Source organism: Sinocyclocheilus rhinocerous, unplaced genomic scaffold, assembly GCF_001515625.1.
Source record: "Sinocyclocheilus rhinocerous isolate Xijiao unplaced genomic scaffold, SAMN03320098_v1.1 scaffold690, whole genome shotgun sequence".
Taxonomy (NCBI): domain Eukaryota; kingdom Metazoa; phylum Chordata; class Actinopteri; order Cypriniformes; family Cyprinidae; genus Sinocyclocheilus; species Sinocyclocheilus rhinocerous.
In genome coordinates, this window is record NW_015654492.1 from 478,886 (window position 1) to 505,796 (window position 26,911).

Sequence of the window (26,911 nt, forward strand, 5' to 3'; positions counted from 1 at the left end):
AAACAATATATATATATATATATATATATATATGTGTGTGTGTGTAGTATAGTAATGTTAGACACATAAAATACAATACAATTTTTACAAAGTTAGACAAATAACAGTATAAATAAACAAGATAGATAGATAGATAGATAGATAGATAGAAAGAAAACACAATACAATTTTTAAATTAATATTCTCAGCAAAGTTCTTCCAAGTTTCTAAATGTTTGGATTTTCAATTCACATTTGATAACACTTTCCCTATAAATGTCCCTATAATTTACAGTGGAGAAATTATTAATTCTAATTGGAGGAATTTTTGTTTTATCTTCTATAAGACACAACCTTGGTGAAAGTCATCTCAGTCCTCTCCAATGTAAAAGGAGATGACATCTTAATACCCAAAAAGGCAGGATCTTTGTATGAAAATGCCCATGTAAAACCGTCTCAGGTTACTTATGTAACCATGGTTCCCTGAGTAGGGAACGAGACACTGCGTCCTCTAGGGGTCGCTAATGGGGAACACCTCGTCGTGAACCGTGTCTGAAGCATACATTGAAAAAACACCAACAACACGTTGGCTGGTGACCGCCCATGACGTCACCCAGGGGCTACCGCTTGCTCTTGCATAAGCTCTGAAAGGAACTGTCTCAACAGACCTCTAGTGGCCACACCCTGTTAAAGTAGGATACCTAAGTGGAGTGGTGCCCAAGGTGAACGGAGCTTAAACCAGCTCAAGAAAGGGCACGAAGCAACCGCGCAAAGCCCTCACCATACAGGATTTTAGAAAAGAACACAAAGAACTAGCGTGCGAACTTACCACAATGTGGATTTTAGAAAGTGCACAAAGCCTTCACGTGCACACTTACCATAACATGGATTTTAGGATACCGTTCTAAGGGACGTCCCCCATAGCGACCTCTAGAGGACGCAGTTCGAAGTTCCCTTGAAAGGGAACTTATATTAAATGTACCTCTTGATTCTTTGAACCGACCATTGTTGAACAAAACTGTTGAACAAAAGAGTACAAGTATATGTATTCCATTTCTGAACTGAAGCCTTTTCACCACTTTGTTTACATATGAGTTGCTCCATATGGACTTCCTTGAAGACTTCCCCAGAGTAGTATATTGTTTTCCATGAATTTAATGGTGACCTCTGTACCACCTTTAGTAACCTAATGAAATGATTTCTATAGACAGGTTTGGAGAGCACCCAAATGCTCTCAAATCTTAAACACACATCACAGCAGCAGGAAAGCTGAAGTACATGAATATTCATTGCTGTTTAATAATCAGATTTGTTTATTAAACATAAATGAAACCCTTTTCAGAATGACAGTAACTTATTGCACTAAAACCTTATAATTCCTCATATTAGCTGAATGTTATATTTGTATGCTTTGAGTAATTGTGTAGACTTTGAGCATAATTTCATTATCATTAGTCACTGTTGGCATTTAAACTATAGCAGAGTTTAAACTCATACAAGGGTTTAACAAATTTTCAATATGACTGTTTTTATTGTATTTCAAATAAATGCAGCCTTATACCAAACTTTGTTTTTGTATATATATATATTTATTTCTCTAAAAAGTGTATTTTCCGTTGATGGTCATTCAACATATCTGTGTATTCTGATTAAATAAATGATTTCATTTTTTTAACAAATATTTAAATTGCTCTTTTTTTTTTTTCATTTTATATATTTTATTTAATATTATTATTTCTTAAGTACACAACTTGTTTTAGAGGGCTATAAAAAGTGTAGAATGGACTTTTTGGATATTTTCCCTGTCTCTTGCCAGACTGTGCACTTTCTTGCTGTGCCGTCAGCATTAGCATTGTCATGACATAATTTCCTTTAACTTTAGAGTCATTTATCACATTCATGCCTCAGGTGAGTGCCTTAAAGTAAGCTGGCTGGAGAACTGAGCCAGGATTGAGATAAATGAGAATGCTAACAGAGAGCTTTCTCCAGGTATTAGACCTCCTTGGGCTAGTATGGCTTTATGGTGTCTCGTTTCCACCTTGACTGAGTTTTTAGAGCATTGGCAAGTGTGGTTTAGACATAATGAGGTTTTTACAAGTCCGTACCGGAATCAGTGCAGGTGTAAGTTCTGCCCTTGAGTTCTTAATGGAAACCCATGTTGCTCTGCTTGTTGATCGACATAGACTTTAATTAACACTGATCTTACGGAGGGGAGGAGGGCAGGTGCCATGTCCCTCTTTTGATGTATTACAGAGCAGCCTAGGCTTGACACTAAGTTAGAGATGAAAGAGGCATGCCAGGACTTATGACCACTTTTTAATGGTCAGCCAATCAGGTGGGTGTTCAGTACAGCATGTTTCCCTGCATGAAATTACTGTCTATGGAGAATAATAGGATATAATAAAATAATGAGAAAATTATACCATGAAAATGGTAGAGAGAAAAACTAAATAGAAAGACCAGTTCAGGTAACTGTAATATCAGTGATAATCAGATATCACATATGTCCTCCATTGTGTGGACCTTTCTGCCCCTCAACAGATTAAGCAATAAAAAAATCATCAATGACCACAATTCTGTTATTTATAACATGTCAAGATCTACAGGAAGTGATTGAGGAACCCTTAGATTCTATTCATCCTGATAGCTTTTACATCTTGCATCTTGTATGCCACATTACACAATGCATCTCGCTTGGAGAGGCGTCATTTGTCTAAGGTGAAAATAAAATGGGTATTTATGTTATCAATATCGAATAGAAGGCCATGTTCATGATCATTCTGTCAAGCTGTTGAAAGCAATTGGGAATACTTTTTGATTGTTTTTTTTTATACTAATTTCAAAATGATCATAACAATAAAACTGTAACTGCAATATCTATCTTCAACTGACAGTGAACAAGCAGGACTGGAATTGTTGGAATATTTTTAATGTGCTTTGTTGTTTTAGGGTATTATTATTAGGGTTTAAGTGGTGAATTAGATGTTTGGTGTTAGATCATGGCACGCTGGTACATATTTATAGTAACCTAATACGTTATTTATAATAAAATAAAGAGTCCCTAAAGACAAATGCAGTTATAAAAGATACTGGAGGAAGAGAATAAAAGACAGAAAAAAACTGAGAGATTTATGATAAATAGTTATGAATCACATGAATATCACAAGTGAATATGAGAGTTCATGGAAAATAACATATTTCATATCAGGATCAATACATAATATCAGCCATTTAGCCGTATTTCAGTGAAATGAACTACTGAGAGCTCAATGCCATTATCAGTCACTAAGTTCTAAGCCTAAAGCAGTTAGCGAATTTGGTTGAATTATGTGTGCGATTATTTTGCAGTTCTGCCACAGGTTTAAGATTGATTCAGTTACATTGATGACATTAATGTATCCAATCCATAGCTGTTAGAGCTTCAGATATACAGTATAGGTGCCCAGAACGTTCTGCAACATATAAAATGAAGATGTGCTTTTCAAAATAAAATAATAAAAAAAAACACTTAATCATTTTACAATTGTACTCAAAAAGTCTAAGTAAAATGTTTATATTTCATGAATCATATTTGATAAATCTCTGCTTGTCCTGTCAAAGACAACACAGGCAGTCAGATGGCCTGGCCATAAAAAATAAATGCATAGCTTTTTTATTTTCTCCAGTAGTGCTTTGATAATGCTTACATTAATGAGGTGGCATCAGGCCTTCAAAGTTTTTCTCATTCCTGTGGGGACCAGCCCAAGCTTCCATAAATGTCTGTGTGTGCCAGAGAGTTTCACACTCGTTCTCATATACTTTTCCAGCTCTCTCTATATGCTGAGTCTTATCTCTCTCGCAAATATTTTTCCATTACTGTAAAGGCTGGTGTTAATGTCAAGTGTTGTTGTGGTCTACTTGGATGTGATCAATGAATAAATTATTTTAATAACTTATCATTATTATTATTGTTATATGCATAAAGTGAGAATATAGTAAAGAGAGATAAGTAGTTGTAAGAGGCAAGTGAGTAAAAATAGAATAGACTGAAATTAGAAAATCTTTTAAAAGCAACTCTATTTTGTGTGTGTTTGTGATTTTGGAGCCCCCTACAATTAAGTGAGTGGAAATCACTGGATAGCTGTACAAGTGAATTTGTACTTACACAGTGTACACACTTCCAGAACAGAGGTTTGGGAGAAGCATGGATAGAGTTGGTTTAAATCAGAAAATGCTTTGAAAACCTGAAGAAGGCTTTAGTTCTGTCAGGAATCTTTATATACATTATTGTGGAACTGCTGGGAGTCAGCAACAGTTTTTCAGTGAGGATGAATCTGTTCTTCAATTAAATACCTATTTAGTTTAAGTCTGTCAGTGTTTATACAGTATGTCGGTGTTAGGCTATTTCAGTGTCATTTATATACTATTTTAGAATGTATTAATATTTTAAATTAGTATTTTTTTAGTTTGTTTTAATAGTTTTATTTTGTTTAAAAAATTTTCATTAAGCCAATAAATTCAGAAATTTCAGCTAATTTATTTCTAATTCAGTTTTTGTTTTATTGATTTTAGTAAATAAACTGGATATATTTCAGTTAGTTGCCAAGGCAACATTTAGTTGTTGTTGTTGTTGTTGTTGTTTTAATCTAATATTTATATTTATTTTATTTCAGCTTTGTTTGAAATAATGGAAACAATATTTAATAGGTACAGGTTTAGTTAACAATAACAACAGCAGTGTACATGTGTATAATATACTGAGGATATAGATCTGCGAGCAGCAGAAATAAGATCCGTTGCTAAGTTGTCACAGTCATATTTATGTAGTCATGACCAAATATGATCCCTGTGGCTCTCATTATGCTCAAAGTCTTCTTCGTTCATCCGGCTACGGTTTCCACAGTTCTCTTATATTCCTCAAACAGATGCTCACCCGTGAAGACTGTAGCTTATCTAAATCTTTTTATCAATTCTGTGCATGAGAGTCTATCTATCTATCTATCTATCTATCTACCCACCCATCCATCCATCCATCCATGTAATCACCTCATTGGGCTGACCCTATGAGCCTACACTTAGTCTCACTTTATCTCAGTAACCACTTTGTAATTGGACACTGTACTCACAGAACAAATGAATCATGGATGACTGGGCATTTCTACAACGTAAACACTGACATAACCCGCTTGTACACAGACTCGGCAGAATCATATTTATCAAATTGACCAAGTTTTAATGTGTCCCTGAGTGGCAGGTGGCCTCAATACTTCAACTCCTGTTTTAATAGAATGTGATGATGCTTCTTTTAAGAACAATATATTAAGTAGTATTCAGTAACTTGAGAAACAGGTTGTTTTATTTGAAACAGTACTGAGCAACACACAGTAATTGTTTCGTTCCTGAATGAATCAGCATTTTTGAACGAATCGGTTTGGTGAATGATTTACAAAGATTTACAAACTTACAAAGAAAGCCACTTGTTATGTTGCTGAATTAATCAATGTTTAGATCTTTTGTTACTTGTTTTTCCTTTTCAAAGAAAGCCTCTCTAGCTTGCGTTTCATAGAAAAAAGAGCACAATTCAGATTCCTTAGATTCACAATTTCAGATTCCTATTTCAATTTCACGTACTCTTTCTGTGTCTGTCTATTTCTTTGTCACCATTGACTGGGGCACAATCTCATTATACTGTGATGTGTATGACATACAGTAAGCCCCATGCTGGAGAAAGCATATAAAAACTTATAAAAAGCATATATGAAAAAGCTGATTGGTTTGATCCATCTGTGCTCTCCATCCACATACCATCTATATTTCATGAAATGTAACAAAAGGCATAAGCAGACTAATAAAAACATAATCCCATTACCGTTAAATGTTACTGAGAGGAAGGACCTGTGCATTACTGTAGCATAAAGTAACTAGTAACTAAGATTTGAAGTTATTGAACTTAAACAGTAGCTTCATAGAGCATTTTACAATGTGGCATAAAATCTAGAACAAATGAAACATCTGTTTAATTTTTGTGACTAATTACAAAGAAAAGTACTAGATGTATCTGTTACAGGCAATGTAATGAGCAGCTGTTGCTATCTGGTGTTTTATAAGTCTCTTTGCAAAATGATGTGTCAAAATGTAGCCTATAAAACGTTGCATGCTGATCATTATGTTCAACATTATTTTAATACAGGTTTCATAATTAGGAATTGCACCAAGAGTGGCTGGACCAAAGTCTACCCATCCTATGAGAATGCTTGTGAGATTGTGGAGGATGTGGAATCGGAAACCGAGGTGAAAAGTACTAGCTGTTCACTTTGTTTTTTTTGTTTGTTTGTTTTTAGTAGAAATACAAAACAAAGGTTGTGAAACAAATGCAAATGGAGACACTTTTGGGTTTGGTTTGCTGAGAGAGACTTATTTTACCCTCATTTTCATGTGTACCCCAAGATCCTGACCAGCTCCCTTCACCTCAAAGCTGACGACCTGTTTTTTTTTTTCAGATTCCTATTTCAATTTCACGTACTCTTTCTGTGTCTGTCTATTTCTTTGTCACCATTGACTGGGGCACAATCTCATTATACTGTGATGTGTATGACATACAGTAAGCCCCATGCTGGAGAAAGCATATAAAAACTTATAAAAAGCATATATGAAAAAGCTGATTGGTTTGATCCATCTGTGCTCTCCATCCACATACCATCTATATTTCATGAAATGTAACAAAAGGCATAAGCAGACTAATAAAAACATAATCCCATTACCGTTAAATGTTACTGAGAGGAAGGACCTGTGCATTACTGTAGCATAAAGTAACTAGTAACTAAGATTTGAAGTTATTGAACTTAAACAGTAGCTTCATAGAGCATTTTACAATGTGGCATAAAATCTAGAACAAATGAAACATCTGTTTAATTTTTGTGACTAATTACAAAGAAAAGTACTAGATGTATCTGTTACAGGCAATGTAATGAGCAGCTGTTGCTATCTGGTGTTTTATAAGTCTCTTTGCAAAATGATGTGTCAAAATGTAACCTATAAAATGTTGCATGCTGATCATTATGTTCAACATTATTTTAATACAGGTTTCATAATTAGGAATTGCACCAAGAGTGGCTGGACCAAAGTCTACCCATCCTATGAGAATGCTTGTGAGATTGTGGAGGATGTGGAATCGGAAACCGAGGTGAAAACTTCACTACATGCAATACTGTACACATCCTCAGAGAATCTTATGGCCTACTAGCTGTTCACTTTAAGTTTTTTTTGTTTGTTTGTTTTTAGTAGAAATACAAAACAAAGGTTGTGAAACAAATGCAAATGGAGACACTTTTGGGTTTGGTTTGCTGAGAGAGACTTATTTTACCCTCATTTGTACCCCAAGATCCTGACCAGCTCCCTTCACCTCAAAGCTGACGACCTGTTTTTTTTTTTTTTTTGCCTCTTATTTACATGAAGTTGAGCATTTCTCAACTTTTTAAGCACTGTCCAGAGGGACTTTGCACTGGCGCTTCCTTTGTCCACTGTCAGGCCCACAATCTGCCGCAAACGTTTACGGTCAAGCTCATTTGTTGATCTCTTTTGCACTTAGTTCATTTTCTTTGAAAATATCTCTTGCTTTTTAAGTGTTTAAGTGTTACTTTTCTTAAGTGTTGCTGGGAGCAATTTGTTATTGCCAATAAAAATAGCTACTGAATTTAAAGCGTAAATAACCTTTCATCTGTCAGGCAGTTCCCTTATATTATCTTTCTTTTTTTTTTTTTTGTGGCAGAGGACTGCAGTCAAATGGTAATGAGAATAGAGACAGTACTTTGAATGAAAAATGAGAGATAATATGATAATGTTCTGTACACACACACAAACAAGCAAGCAGTCCAATGTTAATAGATGAGCGTGTTCCTAATGTGAACAAGCCATTTACCAGTAGTTGAATCAGTCATACAAGAACATAATACTCTCTCCTGAGTGCTAAATTTAATCTCTACCACTTAAACTCTATTTTCATAATGACTTTCACCTGTGCCTGCATCAGGGGAGGTAGCAATGGGGTTAAATATGCACCTGAAATATAGTTAGTTGCTGTAATCCCAGAACAAGATGACCGGTTTTGAATAACAGCTATGTCCGAAAAATGCAGGATGTAGAGGTTGGAACACATCATAGGGATCTCAATCTAATGTTTGCATTTCATCCTGTCTATTAACAGACATTTTTGCATTGTAAGCAGTCATTCATTGCCGACATTATCCCTCAATCCTTTGTATGCGGTTCGCAGGTGACATTAAAATGGCCTCTATTGGAGTACCCAATTTATTAAAGTTACCATTTTTTCCATTAATAAATAATTTAAAATAATAACAATATATTTTACATTTTTATACATTTTATTATTGTATATAACTTTTTTTCAACATGACTATTTATATTTGCTTGGTTTTGGGCATTTCTCATTCACTGCACTAGAGGTTGTGGCACAAATAACAAACAACGGAATGTATAAATTGTATTATTTCATCATACATTTTTATTTTTATTTTGCTGCACACTATCATTGGTTAAAATAATAAATCTGTTATAAGATCCATGATATTTCAGACATTATGGTGACACTGTTCTTGTCTTCATCCAGCCTTATACTCTCATACATGATTCATGAACTCTGCAGGTTTAGAATTATTAAGATTAAGAACCAAAGATCCAGCAAGCCTGTGGATAAAAGTGTTTTTTTTTTTTTTTGCAGCAGCAGCAGCAGCATTTTTAATGAAAGATTGTTGCATCAAGTCAAAGCACCATTGTGCAACAAGCAAAATCAGTTTCTGTATAGCTTGTTTGCAAAATCAAACTGTCACATTCAGTTCAATGGGACAGTTTATTTAAGAATAGATTTATGAACAACTACACAGATATTTTTATGTGTCAAGAATAAGCCTTAAGAACAACAAAAATGTGTTGAAGTGCACAAATCAAATTGAAAAGACTTGCTGTTTCTCTGTAATATCTCTTTATAAAAGACTGATATTTCCCTGGAAATAATTCTATACATTTTCTTTTTTTCTTCTTTAATTTTCTTCCTATGTTCTAGACCACATATTACTCCACTTTCAGGCAGGTGTACACTGCGGGTTACGCTACCTCTCTGATTTCCCTCATCTCTGCCATCTTTGTGTTTACAGCCTTCAGGTACATCGAGAATCCTCACAACGCTCATGCAACCAAACACATTTTATAAATGAATCACTGAGAGGTTTATGACAATTTGTTGAATCATTTGGCATCATCAGTTGAATCATTTTACTCTGCCCAAAACAGGAAGTTCCACTGCACAAGAAACTACATTCACATCAATCTCTTTGCCTCCTTCATCCTGCGAGCCAGTGCGATCTTCATCAAAGATGCAGTTCTCTTTGCCGATGAGAATCTGGACCACTGCTTCATGTCAACAGTGAGACTCGCCAGCTGTCACAGGCACATGCATAATTTGTTTTTTATAGACTTCAATCCAACGGATAAGCTAATGCATGCTATTCAACATGCCAGAGCTCATGTTCCCAATCAGTCTTGTGCTCAGTGAACGTATTAGGTCACAATGTATGATGCTACAGCATCTATCTGGAACAGCAAAGACATTTCTAAGCTTTACACCAGTTTCTGTCAGCAGAGTGACACTAGCTTCACATTTTCTGCATGCTCTCTTCCACCCCTGTCAGTATCAGCCGGCTCATCTGTGCCTTAAAGGCACACTTTTGAAGATCTGCCTCCGCTAGAACTCACAAACACCTTCTTTGAAGTATAAAAAACACTTCTTACATAGCTAACACTCTTCTTTCCACTTCTCTGTGATGGTATTTGTGCTGGTTCTTATCAGCACCATTAATTCATCTACCTTAAAATTAAATGCCTGAGCACTGCAACAATATCATACTTTCATTTGCAATGCGTAGGTCTTAAAATTTGCTACATGCTGTGGCAATTGCCACTCAGACAGTATGTGTACTTTTATATTTTCTGTTTAAAGATATGTATTTTAAGAACATCCAGTACATCTTGACAGAGCAATTATAGCACTAATACTGAATTCTGAATGTTTTCCTCTTCAGACCTCTTGCAAGGCGGCGGTGGCTTTCTTTCAGTTCAGTATCCTGGCTAACTACTTCTGGCTGCTGGTTGAGGGGATGTATCTACAGACTCTTCTAGCTCTAACTTTTGTCTCACAAAAGAAGTATTACTGGTGGTACATACTTATTGGCTGGGGTAAGTGTGGGTACTATAGAAGATACTTGGGAACATATTGTTATATGATATATAATGTGATGAAATATTACTAATTTACACTAAAATTACGGTCAGAAGTTTTGAATAATTATGATTTTTTGACATAAATATAGTAATATTGTGAAATCATTTTTTCCACCATTCAAAAGTTTGGGCAATCGTGGCCTTCTGTATTATGTTCCATTGGTGACACCTGTAGGCATGAGATGAAAAATCAACTTTTTCCCCCCCTAAACATGGATTTTTATAGGAAATCTCAGTATTAGATATGAATACATGAAACCTTTTCTTGATTCTGTGTCAACATAGTAACAAACATGCTTTACAGTTTGATGAAATTTTATTCATTTAGTTTGGCTGTCTGTATCCTGTAGGTCTACCAACACTAATACTGACCATCTGGGTTCTAGCAAGGAATTGTTTTGATAACAGAGGGTAAGTCCAGATTGATCTAAACCCTTTAAACTAGTGTGTGATACTGATATTTGATTTATAGTGATAAATACTGAAAAATACATTTCAGTGCTGTTTGCAAAAGTGCAGTTACTGGTCTTCTTATAAATAATCATAAGCTCATGTGAATGTTGCAGGTGCTGGGATGACACAGATGTTGCTTACTTTTGGTGGATTATCAAAGGACCCATCACAGTGTCTCTCCTGGTAAAATACAGCTGATTTAATCAAGTATATAAGACCACATCTGGAAAATAATGGAAAATGCTGGTTGCAGTAGAATACAGTATCATGAATAATTTTTTCATGTGCCAGAATTGTGCAAAATCAAAATGACATTTTCTAACATCTGAAAGTAAAGCTAAAAAGTTATGTAAGACAGTATGTAATGCTGTTAAATACTTGCATTTTTCTTTTGCCCTAGTCATTTTGATTGTTTTGTTCTGAATATTTGAACACACGGTAAATTGATGTGTAGTGTACAGTATATTAGATTTTTCCTTAATTTATTATACAGAGTTACATTCTTTTACATTTTTTGATCTATAGATGAATTTCTTCATCTTCATAAATGTGATCCGGATTCTTGTGCAGAAGCTGAAGTCTCCAGGAATGGGTGGCAGTGATACCAACCACTTCATGTAAGGAATAAAAAGCATACTCAAAACAAAGGCAGTAAATAATATAAAAATGTTTGATTCATAGACAATTGGCAAATACTTGAAGACTGGCACACATGCTACTGAAGTAATGTATTATTGCCATGTCAAAAATCTTTTTTTTTTTTTTTTTTTTTTACGTTTTATTTGTTTACTCCCACATGCAGCATGCTGTTTTTAGGCTGCATTCATTTACAGCCATTGCAGTTGCTCATTAGTCCCTCATGAAAAAACTCCCTCCAAAATGTACTTTCATTGTTTGTTATTAATCTGACTTAATGCTGAACTTTATGTATACTTGTAGGAGACTGGCCAAGTCTACCCTTTTCCTGATTCCTCTGTTTGGCATGCACTACATGGTTTTTGCCTTCCTGCCAGAGAACACCGGAGAAAACGCTCGCCACTTTCTTGAACTCGGCCTGGGTCCCTTTCAGGTGTGTACTGCCCAGCATCTATGAAATTCACAGAATACTAATGCTCATCAATTGTGGAATTGTCTGATGTGCAATATTTTGTGATATCACACTATAAATGATCATTTGTGTCATATATATGTCAAATATGTAAATATACTACACATTGAGTAAATGTATAATATATGTCTGTAATGTATATATGTCAACTAATAGCTGCATATGTTTTAGTGAATTGAGCTGTACTGTAATTGTTAATGCACCCAGAGTGACTGACTGTTATACTGTGTTTCTGTACATCTCAGGGTTTTGTTGTGGCTCTATTATACTGTTTTCTCAATGGAGAGGTAAGCCACAAGTGTTTCCTAATAGTAAATAAATAATTTAATGGTCAAAAGTTTGGAATAATTAAGATTTGTATAATGTTTCTGAAATAATTCTGTTATACTTCAGTTACAGTTACAGTTACAGTTTATTAAGACAGTGTGATACTGAAGACTGGAATAATCAGCTTTGCCATCACAGGAAGAAATTACATTTTAAAATGTATTAATATAGAAAACAGTTATTTTAAATTGTAATAGTATTTCTCAATAATACTGTTTTACACTATTTTTCATCAAACAAATGCAGCCTTGGTGAGCATAAGAGACTTCTTTCAAAAACATTACAAAATCTAATCTAAACTTTTGACTGGTACACTGTAAAACCTGATAAGTTAAGAATACTCAAAACATTTGTAAAAACTTATTGCCTCAAAATATTTGAGTAAACGAACTCAATTTTTTTCAGTGGTGTGAAAAAGTTTTTGCCCCCTTCCTGTTTTTTAATTGTTTAATTGCTTTTTATTTGTTTGCATATTTGTCACACTTAAACGATTCAGATCATCAAACACATTTTAATATTACACACAGATAATGCAAGTAAATACAAAATGCAGTTTTTAATAAAAAAAATAGGAAGGGGGCAAAAACCTTTTCACGGCACTGTAAGTCCAATTAACTTTCATTATTATTTGAGTGAAGTTAACTCATTTCATTTAATTAATTTCACTGTTCGGTTTTACAGTGTAGTGTATGTGTAAAACAGGAAATACATCCTGCTTTCAAAAATGCACATACATTTGTTTGTGTTTTCAGGTACAAGCAGAACTGAAGAAGAGACTGTGGAAGTGGCAGACACAAAATTATTTGAGATACAGTAAGAGAAGACGAACCCTCTTTACTGAGAGCAGCACAGTCACACAAATCTCAGTTTTAGAGAAGTCCAGCCCTAAGGAGCTGCCCTTAACTGAGTCCCACAACAGTGTATCATCCATCTGAAATCAAGCTTTATATTTCATCTCATTCCCTGTTTCTCTTCCTCTCACACATTACTGAAACAAGCTTTCTTGTTGCTTGATGCTGATAAGAAAATACTCTCTATTTTGCATAATGCAGAAGCACAAACCATGTTGTTTAGTTTCCTCTGCTAATTTAAATGAGATGCACTGACTATTTACAGACCAAATTAAAGGGACAGTTCACCCCCAAAAGAGCAGCTTGCCTTCTTTAGGAAACGATGATCATAAAACTGATTTCTCTGTAATTTGTATTTATCACTCCGTAGTTTGTCAGTTGAGACATATTGTCTGCTTGGCTTGAAAGTTGAGATTGCATAGATGTATAGATGTTGAACACAGCTAATTGCCTTACAGTAAACAGAGTCCTCATTTTGGATTCTCCACAAATAATAGCTAACAATTAAAAGTATTTTCATATTCATAAATGCATATTCATAATCATTTCTTTTGTATATCGTGTTTCAAGGCAACATATTGCACAGTGCACTGGCCCTGTATATATAAAGAAATATAATATTTATACAGGGTGTACAAAGTATTTTTCTTGAATAACAGGTATTTTCAAGATTTTTTTTCTTCATTATAAACCATGTTTAAATGTTTCAATTAAATAAATCATTATGATTTATTGATAATGTAAATGTTTTATTGGAAAATACATGAAAACACAAGCAGTCTTGGTACAAACGTACAAAGTAAATACAAATTATAAAGATGATTAATCATATTGATATGAGTATTTTGAGTAGTTATGACTATTATAATGAATAATACTGTTTTGAAAATGGCCTATTTAAGAATCCTTTTGCAGTGCACACATCTGGAGCACTAGACTGTAAAGTTTCTTGTTTGGTAGAAATGTTATCTTGTTTTATTGTTGCTAAATGTGTTTGTAAATAAATTGCTGCATATATTTTACTTGAAGTAATATGTTTGCCCACATGTGTGCTCTGTTATTTGGTGTTTTAATTATAAATATAAATTCATAAATTATAAATTAATTCACATTAACATCTATTTTCAGGAATAATAATTCTAACATATTATTGATTTGGAGTCACACATTAGTATTGATATATTTTGATAGGTGAAAAGAATTGTTCATGTGACTCTGAGCAGTTATATACCGAGTCTGACTAAACTGATTCTATATGCTTTTCACACTTTTTTTTTTTTTGCAAAATGAGTGGATAGAATATTAATTCGGGACCATAAATTCGAAAGCATTCAATTACAAAAAAAAAGACTGTGAACTTTCTGACATATGGTTACAGCTCAAGTGTATTTATTCTCTAATTGTTTTTAAAGTTGTGTTGTATATTGTCTTTTTCAGCTTGTGAAAATGTTACCCATTCAGATAACTTTTGTTGTCTTGATTGTAAGCGTTGTTGCTACATTCACCAACCTGCCTTAATGTATTCAGATGTGTATTAGCTTTGTTGAATGTTAAATGTATGGAGTAAATATTTTTATGATGTGCTTTGTGACGTTGTATTATTATGGTATATATGTAAATGTGCAGCAGTAATCTTAATGGCCTTGGTAATGACATTTTTATTTGAAATTTAGATTTTTTATTATTATTTTTTTTTTTGTAAGCAGGTTCACCTACTCTTACTGTATTTTTCCACAAACTTGACATTATTTATAAACTTACATAATCATCTTAAAGACACATTAATATGTTTTTAACATCTGCATTTTTACTGCCTTTAACATATTGTGTCCTAATACAAAGGGATTATTATTAGAAAAGTTCAACTTCATCTTCACTTGTCAAAAACATTTAATGATGTTTCAAAATGAATAGTCTATAATGTGCAAAAAGATTTACCATACATACATCCAACAAAAAATCATTTCACATCACAATCAGTGACATAAAATATGCACAAAGAAAAACATAAAAAGCCAGTAAGTTTAGCTGCAGTTAACACCATCTAGAACATTCAAATGAATCTAGCCATTACAAGTCTGTCAAACCACTGTTATTAGTATTCTTGTTTTCTGTCATATGTTAGTTTAAAATCAGAAACAACGTTTCCACATATACTTTGCGTGAGGTGACATGAATTATAGCATACTCCTCCATTAAAAAAAAAAAAACATCTTCAATAAAGCAACATTTCATATATTACATCTAAAGCCATAGCTTATTCTACAGTATTAGTTATGATACATTTTCACTTACAGGGGGGAAAAAACATGTAATTTCTGTGTTGTGAAATATAAAACCCCACACATTTTCATCTCCATACCCATGTAACGCTGACAGTTTACTTCATTTCCCATCAGCCCATTTTTATGTATTTTCTAAGTCATCAGCAGTTGAAATGTGCAGTGCTGATTGCAGGCTCATGTGCTGAAAGCTCAGTCATTTCTGTTGAATGTTGTATGAGGTATAACGTGTGCAGGTTTTCTAGTTCTGGGTAAGTTTCTGTGTAGAATCTGCCAGCAATGCAATCCCAGTACTTTGAATGAAAGGTATTAGGTGTTTGTTAGACCAAAATATGTCATTTAAAATGTACTTAACCTGTTATACAAAAAGCACTGTAATAATTCCCGGGATATATTAAAAATAGTCATGATGTGTTTTCAAGAAAGTGCACATGCTTGTTGGCCCTATGGGTAAGACTCGCTTATTTTTGTGATTGTGGTATTTTCTTTTGAAACAACAATATTGCTGTACATCATTTGTAATATAATAACACCTACTTTCTTTGTGTGCTTTAGCGCCCAACAGATCACAGGAAATGCATGCATTGTTTAAGAGGAATGGACAGCAATGCTGATAACTACACATTTAAACAACATTATAACTAAGATCTCTTTAATCACAATTTTAAATGACTTAAATTCTCATTTTTTAAATAAAACCCCAGCTTAGGATATGTGAAATGGCCACAAGTACAAACTAGATTTTGTGTTATATTGGCATGTATACGCACACAATCTGTCTACAATGTATTGCTAAAGCATGTTTACTCAGTGTGACAACATTGAGCAGAGAGTAGCCTAATGTGAACGCACACTGATCATGTCATTGAATTAGAGAGACAGATTTTACAGAAGTAACATCTCTTGAAAAGACAGTGTTTTAATTGAATATACAGAATATTCAACAATTATTAGTCAGCTGTTTATTACTTGCTATCATAATTCTAAAATTACATTTATTGAAATCAAAGTCATTTTACATCTTGTAAAAAGATGATAAGTGTCCTACATGGATCACAATAACTGATCCCACCTAAAATGTCGTCATTTACCCTCACTTTTTTTAAACAATTGTAAACGCTAAACATTCCACTTAAAGTTGAATTCAAATGCTCAATAATTATAAAAAAAAAATCTATAATACAGTGTAATTTTACATATAAATAAATATTGATCATATAAAAACATTTACATTTTTGACCTTGTGTGCATCTTTTTGCAGTTATCGTTAAAACAAGGCATTTGTTGGAAAAAGTAATGCTTCACAAAGGGAGAAATATATATATATATATATATATATATATATATATATACTAAATTGGGAAGAAAAAGGGAACGAGACACTACGACCTCTAGGCTTCCCCATAGCGACCCCTAGAGGACGCAGTTCGAAGTTCCCTTGAAAGGGAACGTCTCAGGTTACTTATGTAACCATGGTTCCCTGAGTAGGGAAGGAGACACTGCATCCTCTAGGGGTCGCTATGGGGAAGCCTAGAGGATGCAGTTCGAAGTTCCCTTGAAAGGGAACTGTAATGTATTATGATCATATACATTTAAATGTAAAACTATTATTCTCCTAATTCCCAAAATCAGTATTTTTTTTTTTTTTTTTCAGTTTTTGGAAGTGGTTTTTCAAATCAAATTACATATGACACAATGTTTTTTCTTTCTTTCTTCAGCATTACTGAAATTGAAGGCCTGTAGAAAGATACACCAAAGAAAAGAAACAAAAACTAGCTTGAATTCTCTGAAGGCCTCTTGTTTGCTGAAGCATAATAAAAGCACTTTCACAGAGTGATGCAGTTATGTGTTGCAGTTTGTCTTTGTAAAACCAAACAGTTGACTCTTTTGTGCAAAAAAGGCACTTTGAAGAAGCAAAAAACATCTTCGTATGAAGTGACATCAGTTGCAAAGACTTGCAAACTTGTACGGCAATTGACGTCTTAAGGGGTCAAATATAAAAAAAAATCATCTTTGGAATCTTAAGTGCTCTATTTGTAAATGCTTTATGACATTAAATTACAAAATAAGCAAAATATCAAATATTATGAGTCAGAAAAGCTATAAGAAAATGCTCGGCTTTTAACTGAGAAATTTAGCTCAGTTAAAATGAATTTATTCATTGATATAAGTGTAAAGGCTCGTCATTCTTTGCTGTAAATTCACTGTATGACAGCTAATAGTCATAGACGTGTGTGGGGGAGGAATCAACATGCATATCACAAGTCTATTACACCCATATTACCCAGATATGCTGTATATTAATATGCCAAACATTGCGGCATGAGCTTTGTTGCATTGTTGTATTCTAATTGACATTTTTTGTACTAGCGGCTGTTTAAAAAAATAGGAGCACATGAAGCACAAGAGGAATATACTCATGAAAACAATTTCAAAAACAAAAAGTTTTAATGAGGTTTCAAATGCTAGTTTTTCTTAATGTTAGTTTAAGAAGCGTCCCCAATGCGTGTCATTGTTGTCCTTAAACTTGATTTGCCTGCAGTCCTTCATTCTACAATTACAGCATATGAAAATATTTACATGTTAAATTAGAATTAGGAACTGGGAACCAGTTATCCATTAAGTTCCATGTGTGAAATATGTGGTTTCTTCTTCTTCAAAAATGACTCATGTCCCACATCCCATTGTGGTGAGGCTGGCAGCTGTCTTCATCCTGTTTGCTTTGACGATAAAATATTGAGAGTCGAACTATCACAAATCTTCACAGACAGAGAAACGAGAATATGAGAGACTCGTGTGATGTTGATATGTACAAAAATATCCAACTTGTTCACGACTTTCAGCTTTCTGGATGAAAACATCCTAAATACTAGATTGCTATGGATTCCTTATTTCCCCTCGGCCTGTAATTCCTTTCAGTTCAGATCAATTCTGATTCATCCACAAGTCCACATCAAAAGTATCCATGTTTGCTTGGCACACAATAGACCAATGGTTGTGAGCTCCTCAGAGTTCCATAGCAAAAGCCTGTCATCTATGGACGGTTGACAGATATTACAGCTTCAACCGACACAATACAGACTCAAAAGATGAAACAGGACTCAGATGTTGACGTAGATTATTTTGTAGCTCTAGTTCTGAGGAGTTTGGCCTTCAGTCTGTTCCTCTGAGCGCTCATGTGGCCGGTGTTTCAGCCTGCAGGCTGGACATGCGGATCTGTGAGCTGCTCTTGCTGAGGATGGAGAGCTGTGTGCCCCCATTCACACCACTGCTGGCCAGGGACGGATGCCTGTGCTTTATATCCACCGCAAAGTACCGGTTCACCGTCCAGCTGCGCCATTTTCGTTTGATTTCTGACTGCACCTTTAGGGAGAAACTTCAGTGGGTTATTAAGCTGATTGTATCCTACAGGAGGAGATCTTCAGATCTCTTTCCATGCTGCTCATGGACTAGCCTGAATTTTAAATCCAGCTGGTTAATTATTTACACGTAAGGCCGGTGTAATGAGCACTGCAATGAGAAAGGGCCACCAGAGACATTGCTTTATGCAAATATAATCCAATTTTAATGTTTTACTAGTTGGAATTTATAATAATAAAATCTGATTTTCTAAAATACAAAAAAAAAACAATACTTTTATAATAAAATAAATGTATATTAAAATTAAAATATACATTTGCGTTTATGTTTTTCACAGATGCTTTTATCTAAAACAGTTACTGAAAATGTTTTTCTTGTAACTAAAAATTCAAATTTTTTTATTACGTTCCTCACTTGCAATAACATTTTGAAGTGTTTTGAAGTGAATTTATCTGGATTTTTCCCATAGGAGTCCATTAGTAACTGTGGTAACTGGTTTTTGTTTTCCCCCATGCTAAACCAAACTGCAGACATTATTTTTCTTTTCAATAGCACTTAAAGGACTTACCTCTCCATTAAGAAAGCAGTAAAGAACAGCTACTACAAAACCCTGTGAAGAAAAATGGAACTTGTAAAAACGGTTGGTTAGGCAAAAGTAACAATTAATATAATCTTGTTTAACATATAAATGATATCTAAATATAATATATAGGATAAATGAAGGTGGAATAAGTAATACTTTTTCAATTCAGATGGACAATGACCTCAAAATAATACAGTACACACCTAATAATAATAAATAGACTATACAATACATTACAGTGTACAAAATATACATGAAATAAATAAATAAAGTGTAGTGTTAGTTCTGCCAGGTCACGTGAGTCAAGCTTGCCTCAGCTGATCCTCGTCTGCCTATAGGAATACAATGCCTATCACGGCATTCCTATACAAATTACCCTCCTCCATCCCCAACTCCTCCTTTTATCACAGTCAGAACTTGGCTTTCTGATATTCCTCATTGAATCAGACTCTTTTTATCCTGAATAATGTTGTTACACTAAAATGTCATTAAGAACATTAATAATGTCTGCATTTGTTTCTGTTCTGTTTACCCTAAGGGGGTTATTGCTGCACTCCCTGCTCATTTCATGACAGGCTGCATGGATGGGCAGGGAGTTTTTGCCTAGAACAGAACCATACCGTCAATCCAAACTGTATGCTAAATGTCGATCATCTTTAATGATAGAGGTCCTGACAGAAATAAAGTTGTCTCTTTGTACAAATATTTTAAGTTTAAAATATGAGAAGACAAAAGGGGACTTCTACCTGAAAAGAACCAAGACCAAGTTCAAACACAAGTCTTTCTCTTTTGCTGACATCTTCTGGTGTGAAAGCAAACACGGTATAGTGAATTCCAAATAGAGGAATGAGGAGAAGAGTGGAGCGGGCCAGACGCCTGTCAATCACACAACACCCCAATCATGTCATAGAAAGACTGCACATCTTGAATGTAATGCTGTTAATCTTAGAATATATGCATATGCATGTGTATGTGTATGAGTATGTGCATGTGCATGTGCATGTGTATATGTATATGTATATGTATATGTATATGTATATGCATGTGTATGTGTATGTGTATGTGTATGTGTATGTATATATGCATGTGTATGTGTATGTGTATGTGTATGTGTATGTGCATGTGTATATGTATATGTATATGTATATGAATATGTATATGTATATGTATATGTATGTGCATGTGCATGTGCATGTGTATATATGTATATGTATATGTATATGCATGTGTATGTGTATGTGTATGTGCATGTGTATATGTATATGTATATGTATATGAATATGTATATGTATATGTATATGTATGTGCATGTGCATGTGCATGTGTATATATGTATATGTATATGTATATGCATGTGTATGTGTATGTGTATGTGTATGTGTATGTATATATGCATGTGTATGTGTATGTGTATGTGTATGTGTATGTGCATGTGTATATGTATATGTATATGTATATGTATATGTATATGCATGTGTATGTGTATGTGTATGTGTATGTGTATGTATATATGCATGTGTATGTGTATGTGTATGTGTATGTGTATGTGCATGTGTATATGTATATGTATATGTATATGTATATGAATATGTATATGTATATGTATGTGCATGTGCATGTGTATGTGTATGTGTATGTGTATGTGTATGTGTATATGCATATGACTAACAGATAAATGCTGGACTCATTCCCTCCAATATCTGGAGACTGCAACTTCTGCACCAGGATTATAATGATGCCAATAAAGAGTATAAAGTTGATCTGAGAGTAAAAAAAAGACAAGATAATAATGCAATAGCTTAATATTACAGTCAAAAGTCTTTTGAGATGGAATATGTACTTTCCGTACCATGATAGAGGCAAGAACAGGACCCTTGATCACCCACCAGATGGCAGCATTGTCATTAATATCCCAGCAACTGCAGGCAATATCAGACATTTATCAGATTTAAACAGGTTTTTTTTCTAATTTTGTTTTAAGCTTTTTCATTGAATAACATATTAATTATAGATATTATATATAAAACAAATCCTTCATCTTACCCAATGTTATCAAAATGAGCTCTTAAGACTGCCCAGACAGTCACACATATTGTTGGAGTACCTGGGAAAACATGGGCAATCTAAATAAATATATCATTTCAGATTTTCACATGATTGCAACACCTGTCAGCACATAGCAAACACTTGTATGTGTGTGTGCTTTGTGTATTTTACTTTATACATAAAATATACAAAAAATGTTATAATATATATATAAAATATTTATGTATATTTCATTGCATACATACATATTTTATATTTATACATATTTGAAATAATTTTGTACATAAATATATTGATATTTATTTATTTACATAGTTTTTTGTGTACATTTCACTGTTATATATTTTTTTTTTTTTCTTTTTTTTCTTCAGTTTTTTAAGTAAATTAAATGTTTTGTTATAATAACTATATAAGCTATAATAACCCTGGTCTTACCCCATCCAATAATGGTGTACCAGTAAAAGTATCTTTTCTCAGGAAAGAACGTCTCAACAAGAAGCGTAAAGAGATATAAGCCCTCGATGATCAGCCAGAAGTAGTTTGACAAAACACAATAATGAAAAAATACCATAACTGCTTTACACTCCACCTGCAAAAAGAAAAACATAGAGTGAATATCACATTATCAAAATATTTATTTGATTTTGATTAACTAAAGCAGAATTTACATTTACATAATCTCACTGGACAATTAGTTAAAAGTCATCCAGGTTTGGATTGACATGAGGGTGAGTAAATGGTAACAAAATGTTCATTTTTGAATCAACTATCCCTTTAAAAACAGAAGAGTCACACTGTTGCACAGGGAAACATTCAAAGCACATTTAGCTAGTTGGCCAAGCAAAAAGCAACTGTGAGGTGACTACAGAGACCTCATTTTCTGAAGCAAATTAAAGCACATAACAGCAACACAAACGTGTCATTCTGAGACTAATTCCTTCCTCAAAGAAATGACATGGGCAACCTGGGATGTTAATGGGCCCATCACCATAACTGCCTGGGTATTTTGTGTGCGATGTGAAGGAGAGAGAGACTGAGACTCACAGTGTGTATAAAGCAATGGTTGCTGTCCTCCTCTGCATATAAAATGCCGTCTTTAATGAAGACTGAGATGGCCCTCAGGATGAAGGACACAAACAAGTTCATATGAATGAAATTCCTGGTGCAATGTAGCTTCCTGAGGGTAAAGCCATCCACAATAAAGAAATATTACATTAAACATAACAAAAATGCATCCTATATGTACAATGCCATTCAAAAGTTTATTTTATTTTTTTTTTAATTTAAAGAAACCTTTTATGCTTACCAAACCATTTATTTGAAATATAGATCTTTAGTAATAATATGTCTAAACAATTTGACCGAAGGTATATTTCGATGCATGCATCTTGGTGTACTAGTTTAGTATTATATTACAATATACAAATTGAAATGTCCAAAAATCTACATGTTATTCAGTTCTACTAATTTCAGGGGCTTAACGTAAATCATTATACTCCAAATATAATTTACAATTGTGTATCAAAATGCCTGTTAGTGAAAGCTCTCTAATACAGATATGCAGGTGTTTTTCGAAACACTTCACTAAGACAAATGTGTCCATATTCTGTAGTTTCCTCTGAAGCTTAAGAATAGAATGAACGCTCATGGCCTCTTTCTTGACCCAGGTTGACCTCTCACCTGAACCTGCAGAGAATGACCATGGCAGTGGTGAGAGACACCAGTGAGGTGCTGTAGCCCACAGTATACAAAGCCTTCACTGACACATAATACATGTCCTGCAAACAAAGAGAAGAAATGCTAATTATTGTCAAGCTAATTCAAACATGTTACAGTAAATGATAAAGCCCACCTTTCTATAATGAATATGTATTTAATATAGTTCAATTTCTTTAGAAATTTTGGAGGCTGAAAGAGTTTAGGAATCTTCTAAGGAGATACAGAAGGGACAGAAAGCAGGAAAGGTGAAGGACACTTACTGGACTTGTTCCATTTTCATTAAAAGGACAAACATCAACGTAGTGAGGGAACATCTCTGACCAGCCAGCCTCAGTGCAGTTACGGCTCACTTTACCAAACTCTACAAAAGGTGCAAAAATCCAACATATTTCATGAAGAAAATTCTAAGAGATAATGAAGAGCCAAACAATAATGAATCAAATAAACATTATTAACAAGCAGTGTTGTTATTTTTAACTAAATCTAAAACTATAAAATTGTTTTTTGTGAAACTATATATATATATATATATATATATATATATAACTGCAATAGAAATATTTATATTGATGTATTAAAATTACTAAAACTAAAACTGTAATAAAATAAAGCTAAATGAAATACAAAAAAACTATATACAAAACATAACAAAATGACTAAAACTTAATATAAAATTAAAACTGGATAATATAAAAAAAATCTTAAATTACCTAATCAGCTAATTCAAAATAGTAATTGCTAATATATAAATGATACTAAAATAACTAAAATAAATGTTTTTTTTTTTTTTTTTGCATATGCATAACTCCACACTAAAGACTGGGTGTTTTATGATGACTGAAAATTCAGCTTTGCATCACAGGATAAAATAACATTTTAAAATGTATTAAAATAGAAAACAGTTATATTAAATTGTAATAATATTTCAACATGGTCCTGCATTTTGATCAAATAAATGCAGCCTTGATTAGCACAAGATATTTCTTTCAAAAATATAAACTTTTGAATGGTAGTGTATAATATAATACTTTATATAATAATACTATTTAATGTTTTCTTAATTTCTAACTCCAGAATGCTAGGGTGCTCTAAATGATATCCTAAGAGTGACTATGTGGTTGCTAAGGTATTCTGAGTGTAGTGCATTGTTATGGGGTTACTAGGGTGTTTTAGGTGATTGCTTACTAGCCCAAGTCAAAAGAGTACAAACCCTAGTCTTTATGATATTCTTATTTATAGATAAGGACTGATTCCCAGGCAAAACAAAACAAAACAAAACAAAAAACACCTCATTACTTAATCATATCTACTCAGTAAGCCACACAATTAGAGTTATTGTTCATGTACTCACCATCATTTTCCTCACTCATGACCTCAAATAGCTCAGGACAGGGCATCCAGACTACTTGACCAATTTTTGCTGGCTGCCAGCAGGTGAGGTTGTCCCACATCCATCGGCAGACTAGAGGATTAAACAAGAATATCATATCATAGAGAGGGCCGCATTAACCATTGGGCTAGGCGGGGCTGAAGCCCCGGGGCCCGGACAAGGAGGGGGCCCGTGAGTAGATTGGCTGGTCATCGGTAACGCCAATTGCCAAAGCCCCGCCCCTCACTTATTAGCGCTATTATTTAGTGGAGCTTTTCCATATATTCCATGCATTACCGTTAGAGATTAAAACGTCACGTATGAATTTGGTTTACCAATCAAATGCATTTATTCTATATTTTTACTTTTGAACGACCTTTGCACCACGTATCAATCAGGTGAAGTGAGTCAGTAAAATCCCCAGCTATCAGGTTATTTAACTAAAGCTGATGATGGAGTAGGCCCTAGTTGTGAAACAGAAAGTGGACCGGGCACATGGAGCAGATAAAATCACAGCGACATCGTCCCCACAGATTTTAGGTTAGTTTGATTAACAAGTTAACAACTTGATGGATGTATATTGCTTTTTGTGTTTGAACAAAGTATATTCGCTTATGGGTTGAGAGATAAACCGGTAGAAATATATCAATCGTTTTGCGCGGCATGATGTAGGTTAAGCTTTTCATTTAAACGCATTTTAAGCATTGTGGTTTAAAAACAAATTTAACTGTTCAGGGACATTAAGCAGTGGGGCAGAATTCATTTTGGCAAATGTGCGCATTAAGACGGTCACGGCCTGATTCGCGTGGCGCGCAGCTGCTCTACAGCGCCAGTCTAACTTGAGTTATTTTTCACGCCTTGTGCTTAAACGTTCAAATGCAGGGTTATGTGTCAAAATGTCTCCTCGTCAACACAGTCATTTGTGTCTTAAATGAACGTTAATAGTTAAATATAAAGCATGTGTAGTAGTAGGCTATATGAGATCCTAATATGATGAGATTTTAAAGGGATAGTTCACCCAAACATGAAAATACTGTCATCATTTACTCAGCCTCAAGTTGTTCTAAACCTGTATGAATTTATTTGTTCTCTTCAACATAAAAGAAGATATTTTGAAGAATGTTCAGAAAATTTCTGGTCCCCATTGACTCCAGTAGTGTATTTTGTTTTTCATACACATATATATATATTATATTTGTAATAGGGGGCCCTGCAGTAAGTCATAGCCCCGGGGCCCAGTAAGGTCTTAATGCGGCCCTGGTCATAGAGGAATATCATAGCTTTAAATCTCTGCCTAAACAACTACTACAATAAACCCAATATGGAAATTTAATACATGACAGATATTACTCTTTTATCAAGAATGATATTGCCATATATGTTACCTATAATGCAATATATAATTTTCACATTTGTACATATGTACATAATTAATTATATATAGCAATCATATATGGCAACAATATATGTTTCAATATATGTTTTTTTTTTTTTAAATACATGCCTGTCTTTTATATTTATTTACATAATATCAACATGTTTTAAAGGGTTTTAAAATGAATATAAATGTATATGGCATATATGTTCAAAAATGTATTACACAGACATATACTTATTTGTATTACACATAATATACACATTTGTATGGCCTACATATATATGTTAATGTATGACATCGTTCCAATTTCTAATAAGTTTCATATATGTGACCCTGGACCACAAAACCAGTCACAAGGGTCAATTTTTTTAAATTGAGATTTATACATTGTCTGAAAGCTGAATAGATAAGCTTTCCATTGATGTATGGTTTGTTAGGATAGGACAATGTTTGGCCAAGATACAACTATTTGAAAATCTGGAATCTGAGGGAGCCAAAAAAAAAATCAAAATATTGAGAAAATCGCCTTTAAAGCTGTCCAAATGAAGTTCTTAGCAATGCATCTTCACATTACAATATTTTTCATATTTGGACATTTTATACATGTACATACAGTATATTACAGTATATTACATTTGTGTAAAATACTTAAATACTATTGTAATAAAAATTATTTAAAATATAGAACTTGGGTTTAGGCTTAGGATCTCAACATTAAAGATTTGTGAACCGGTTTTTATGGGGTATTTACAGCACTTGAGAATAGAATAGCCTAGTTTAAGATATATTTAGGTGTGCTACGTGACAGCCATTCTCATGATTCAGTGAAAATCAGCGCAAATGACAAGTGACAAAAATAGGCTTCCATCTGCTTCAGTAAAGCAGTAGATTGTAATTCAATCAAAACAATGCCATAGCATTTTAGAATAAAAAATAGTGTATTTGAGCTTAAAGATTATGCACAAACTCAGTCATTAAATTTAAGTAAATATTTATTTTTAATTAAATTAATGATTTTTTCCCTCTAAATTAAATGTTAAAAATTAGAAGCTTTATTCATGTTGATCTTTGTTATTATCTCTCCGTTCTCTGTCTTTCTCTACACATAATCACATGCTGTCAGCATGGCTCTGTGCTATGTTTTTTGCTCTGAGCTTTTTTTTTTTTTTTTTTTTTTTCTTTTTT

The 26,911-nt window shown here is 33.7% G+C and overlaps 2 protein-coding genes across 4 annotated transcripts in view; one reads left to right on the plus strand and one right to left on the minus strand.

Moving 5' to 3' along the window:
- Positions 1-13,278, plus strand: part of LOC107717144 (pituitary adenylate cyclase-activating polypeptide type I receptor-like) — a 19,646-nt gene extending 6,368 nt beyond the window's left edge. The window contains exons 3-12 of the mRNA XM_016523811.1: positions 6,148-6,248; positions 9,037-9,134; positions 9,264-9,396; positions 10,052-10,205; positions 10,601-10,661; positions 10,817-10,886; positions 11,229-11,320; positions 11,643-11,772; positions 12,057-12,098; positions 12,891-13,278. Coding sequence (XP_016379297.1) covers positions 6,148-6,248; positions 9,037-9,134; positions 9,264-9,396; positions 10,052-10,205; positions 10,601-10,661; positions 10,817-10,886; positions 11,229-11,320; positions 11,643-11,772; positions 12,057-12,098; positions 12,891-13,073 — 1,064 coding nt within the window. The 3' untranslated portion in view covers positions 13,074-13,278. The remainder of the gene's footprint in view (positions 1-6,147; positions 6,249-9,036; positions 9,135-9,263; positions 9,397-10,051; positions 10,206-10,600; positions 10,662-10,816; positions 10,887-11,228; positions 11,321-11,642; positions 11,773-12,056; positions 12,099-12,890) is intronic.
- A 3,679-nt stretch (positions 13,279-16,957) lies between these two features.
- LOC107717143 (pituitary adenylate cyclase-activating polypeptide type I receptor-like) overlaps positions 16,958-26,911 on the minus strand; it is a 37,208-nt gene continuing 27,254 nt past the window's right edge. Inside the window, exons 5-15 of one of the 3 annotated variants that reach the window (XM_016523808.1) lie at positions 24,331-24,441; positions 23,240-23,340; positions 22,941-23,038; positions 22,305-22,437; positions 21,696-21,849; positions 21,258-21,318; positions 21,064-21,133; positions 20,884-20,975; positions 19,961-20,090; positions 19,200-19,241; positions 16,958-18,634 (exon numbers count right to left, since the gene is read on the minus strand). In XM_016523808.1, coding sequence (XP_016379294.1) covers positions 18,446-18,634; positions 19,200-19,241; positions 19,961-20,090; positions 20,884-20,975; positions 21,064-21,133; positions 21,258-21,318; positions 21,696-21,849; positions 22,305-22,437; positions 22,941-23,038; positions 23,240-23,340; positions 24,331-24,441 — 1,181 coding nt within the window. In that variant the 3' untranslated portion in view covers positions 16,958-18,445. Of the gene's footprint in view, positions 18,648-19,199; positions 19,242-19,960; positions 20,091-20,883; positions 20,976-21,063; positions 21,134-21,257; positions 21,319-21,695; positions 21,850-22,304; positions 22,438-22,940; positions 23,039-23,239; positions 23,341-24,330; positions 24,442-26,911 lie in introns of all 3 variants that reach the window. The other 2 variants (XM_016523810.1, XM_016523809.1) reach the window with 2 other exon arrangements.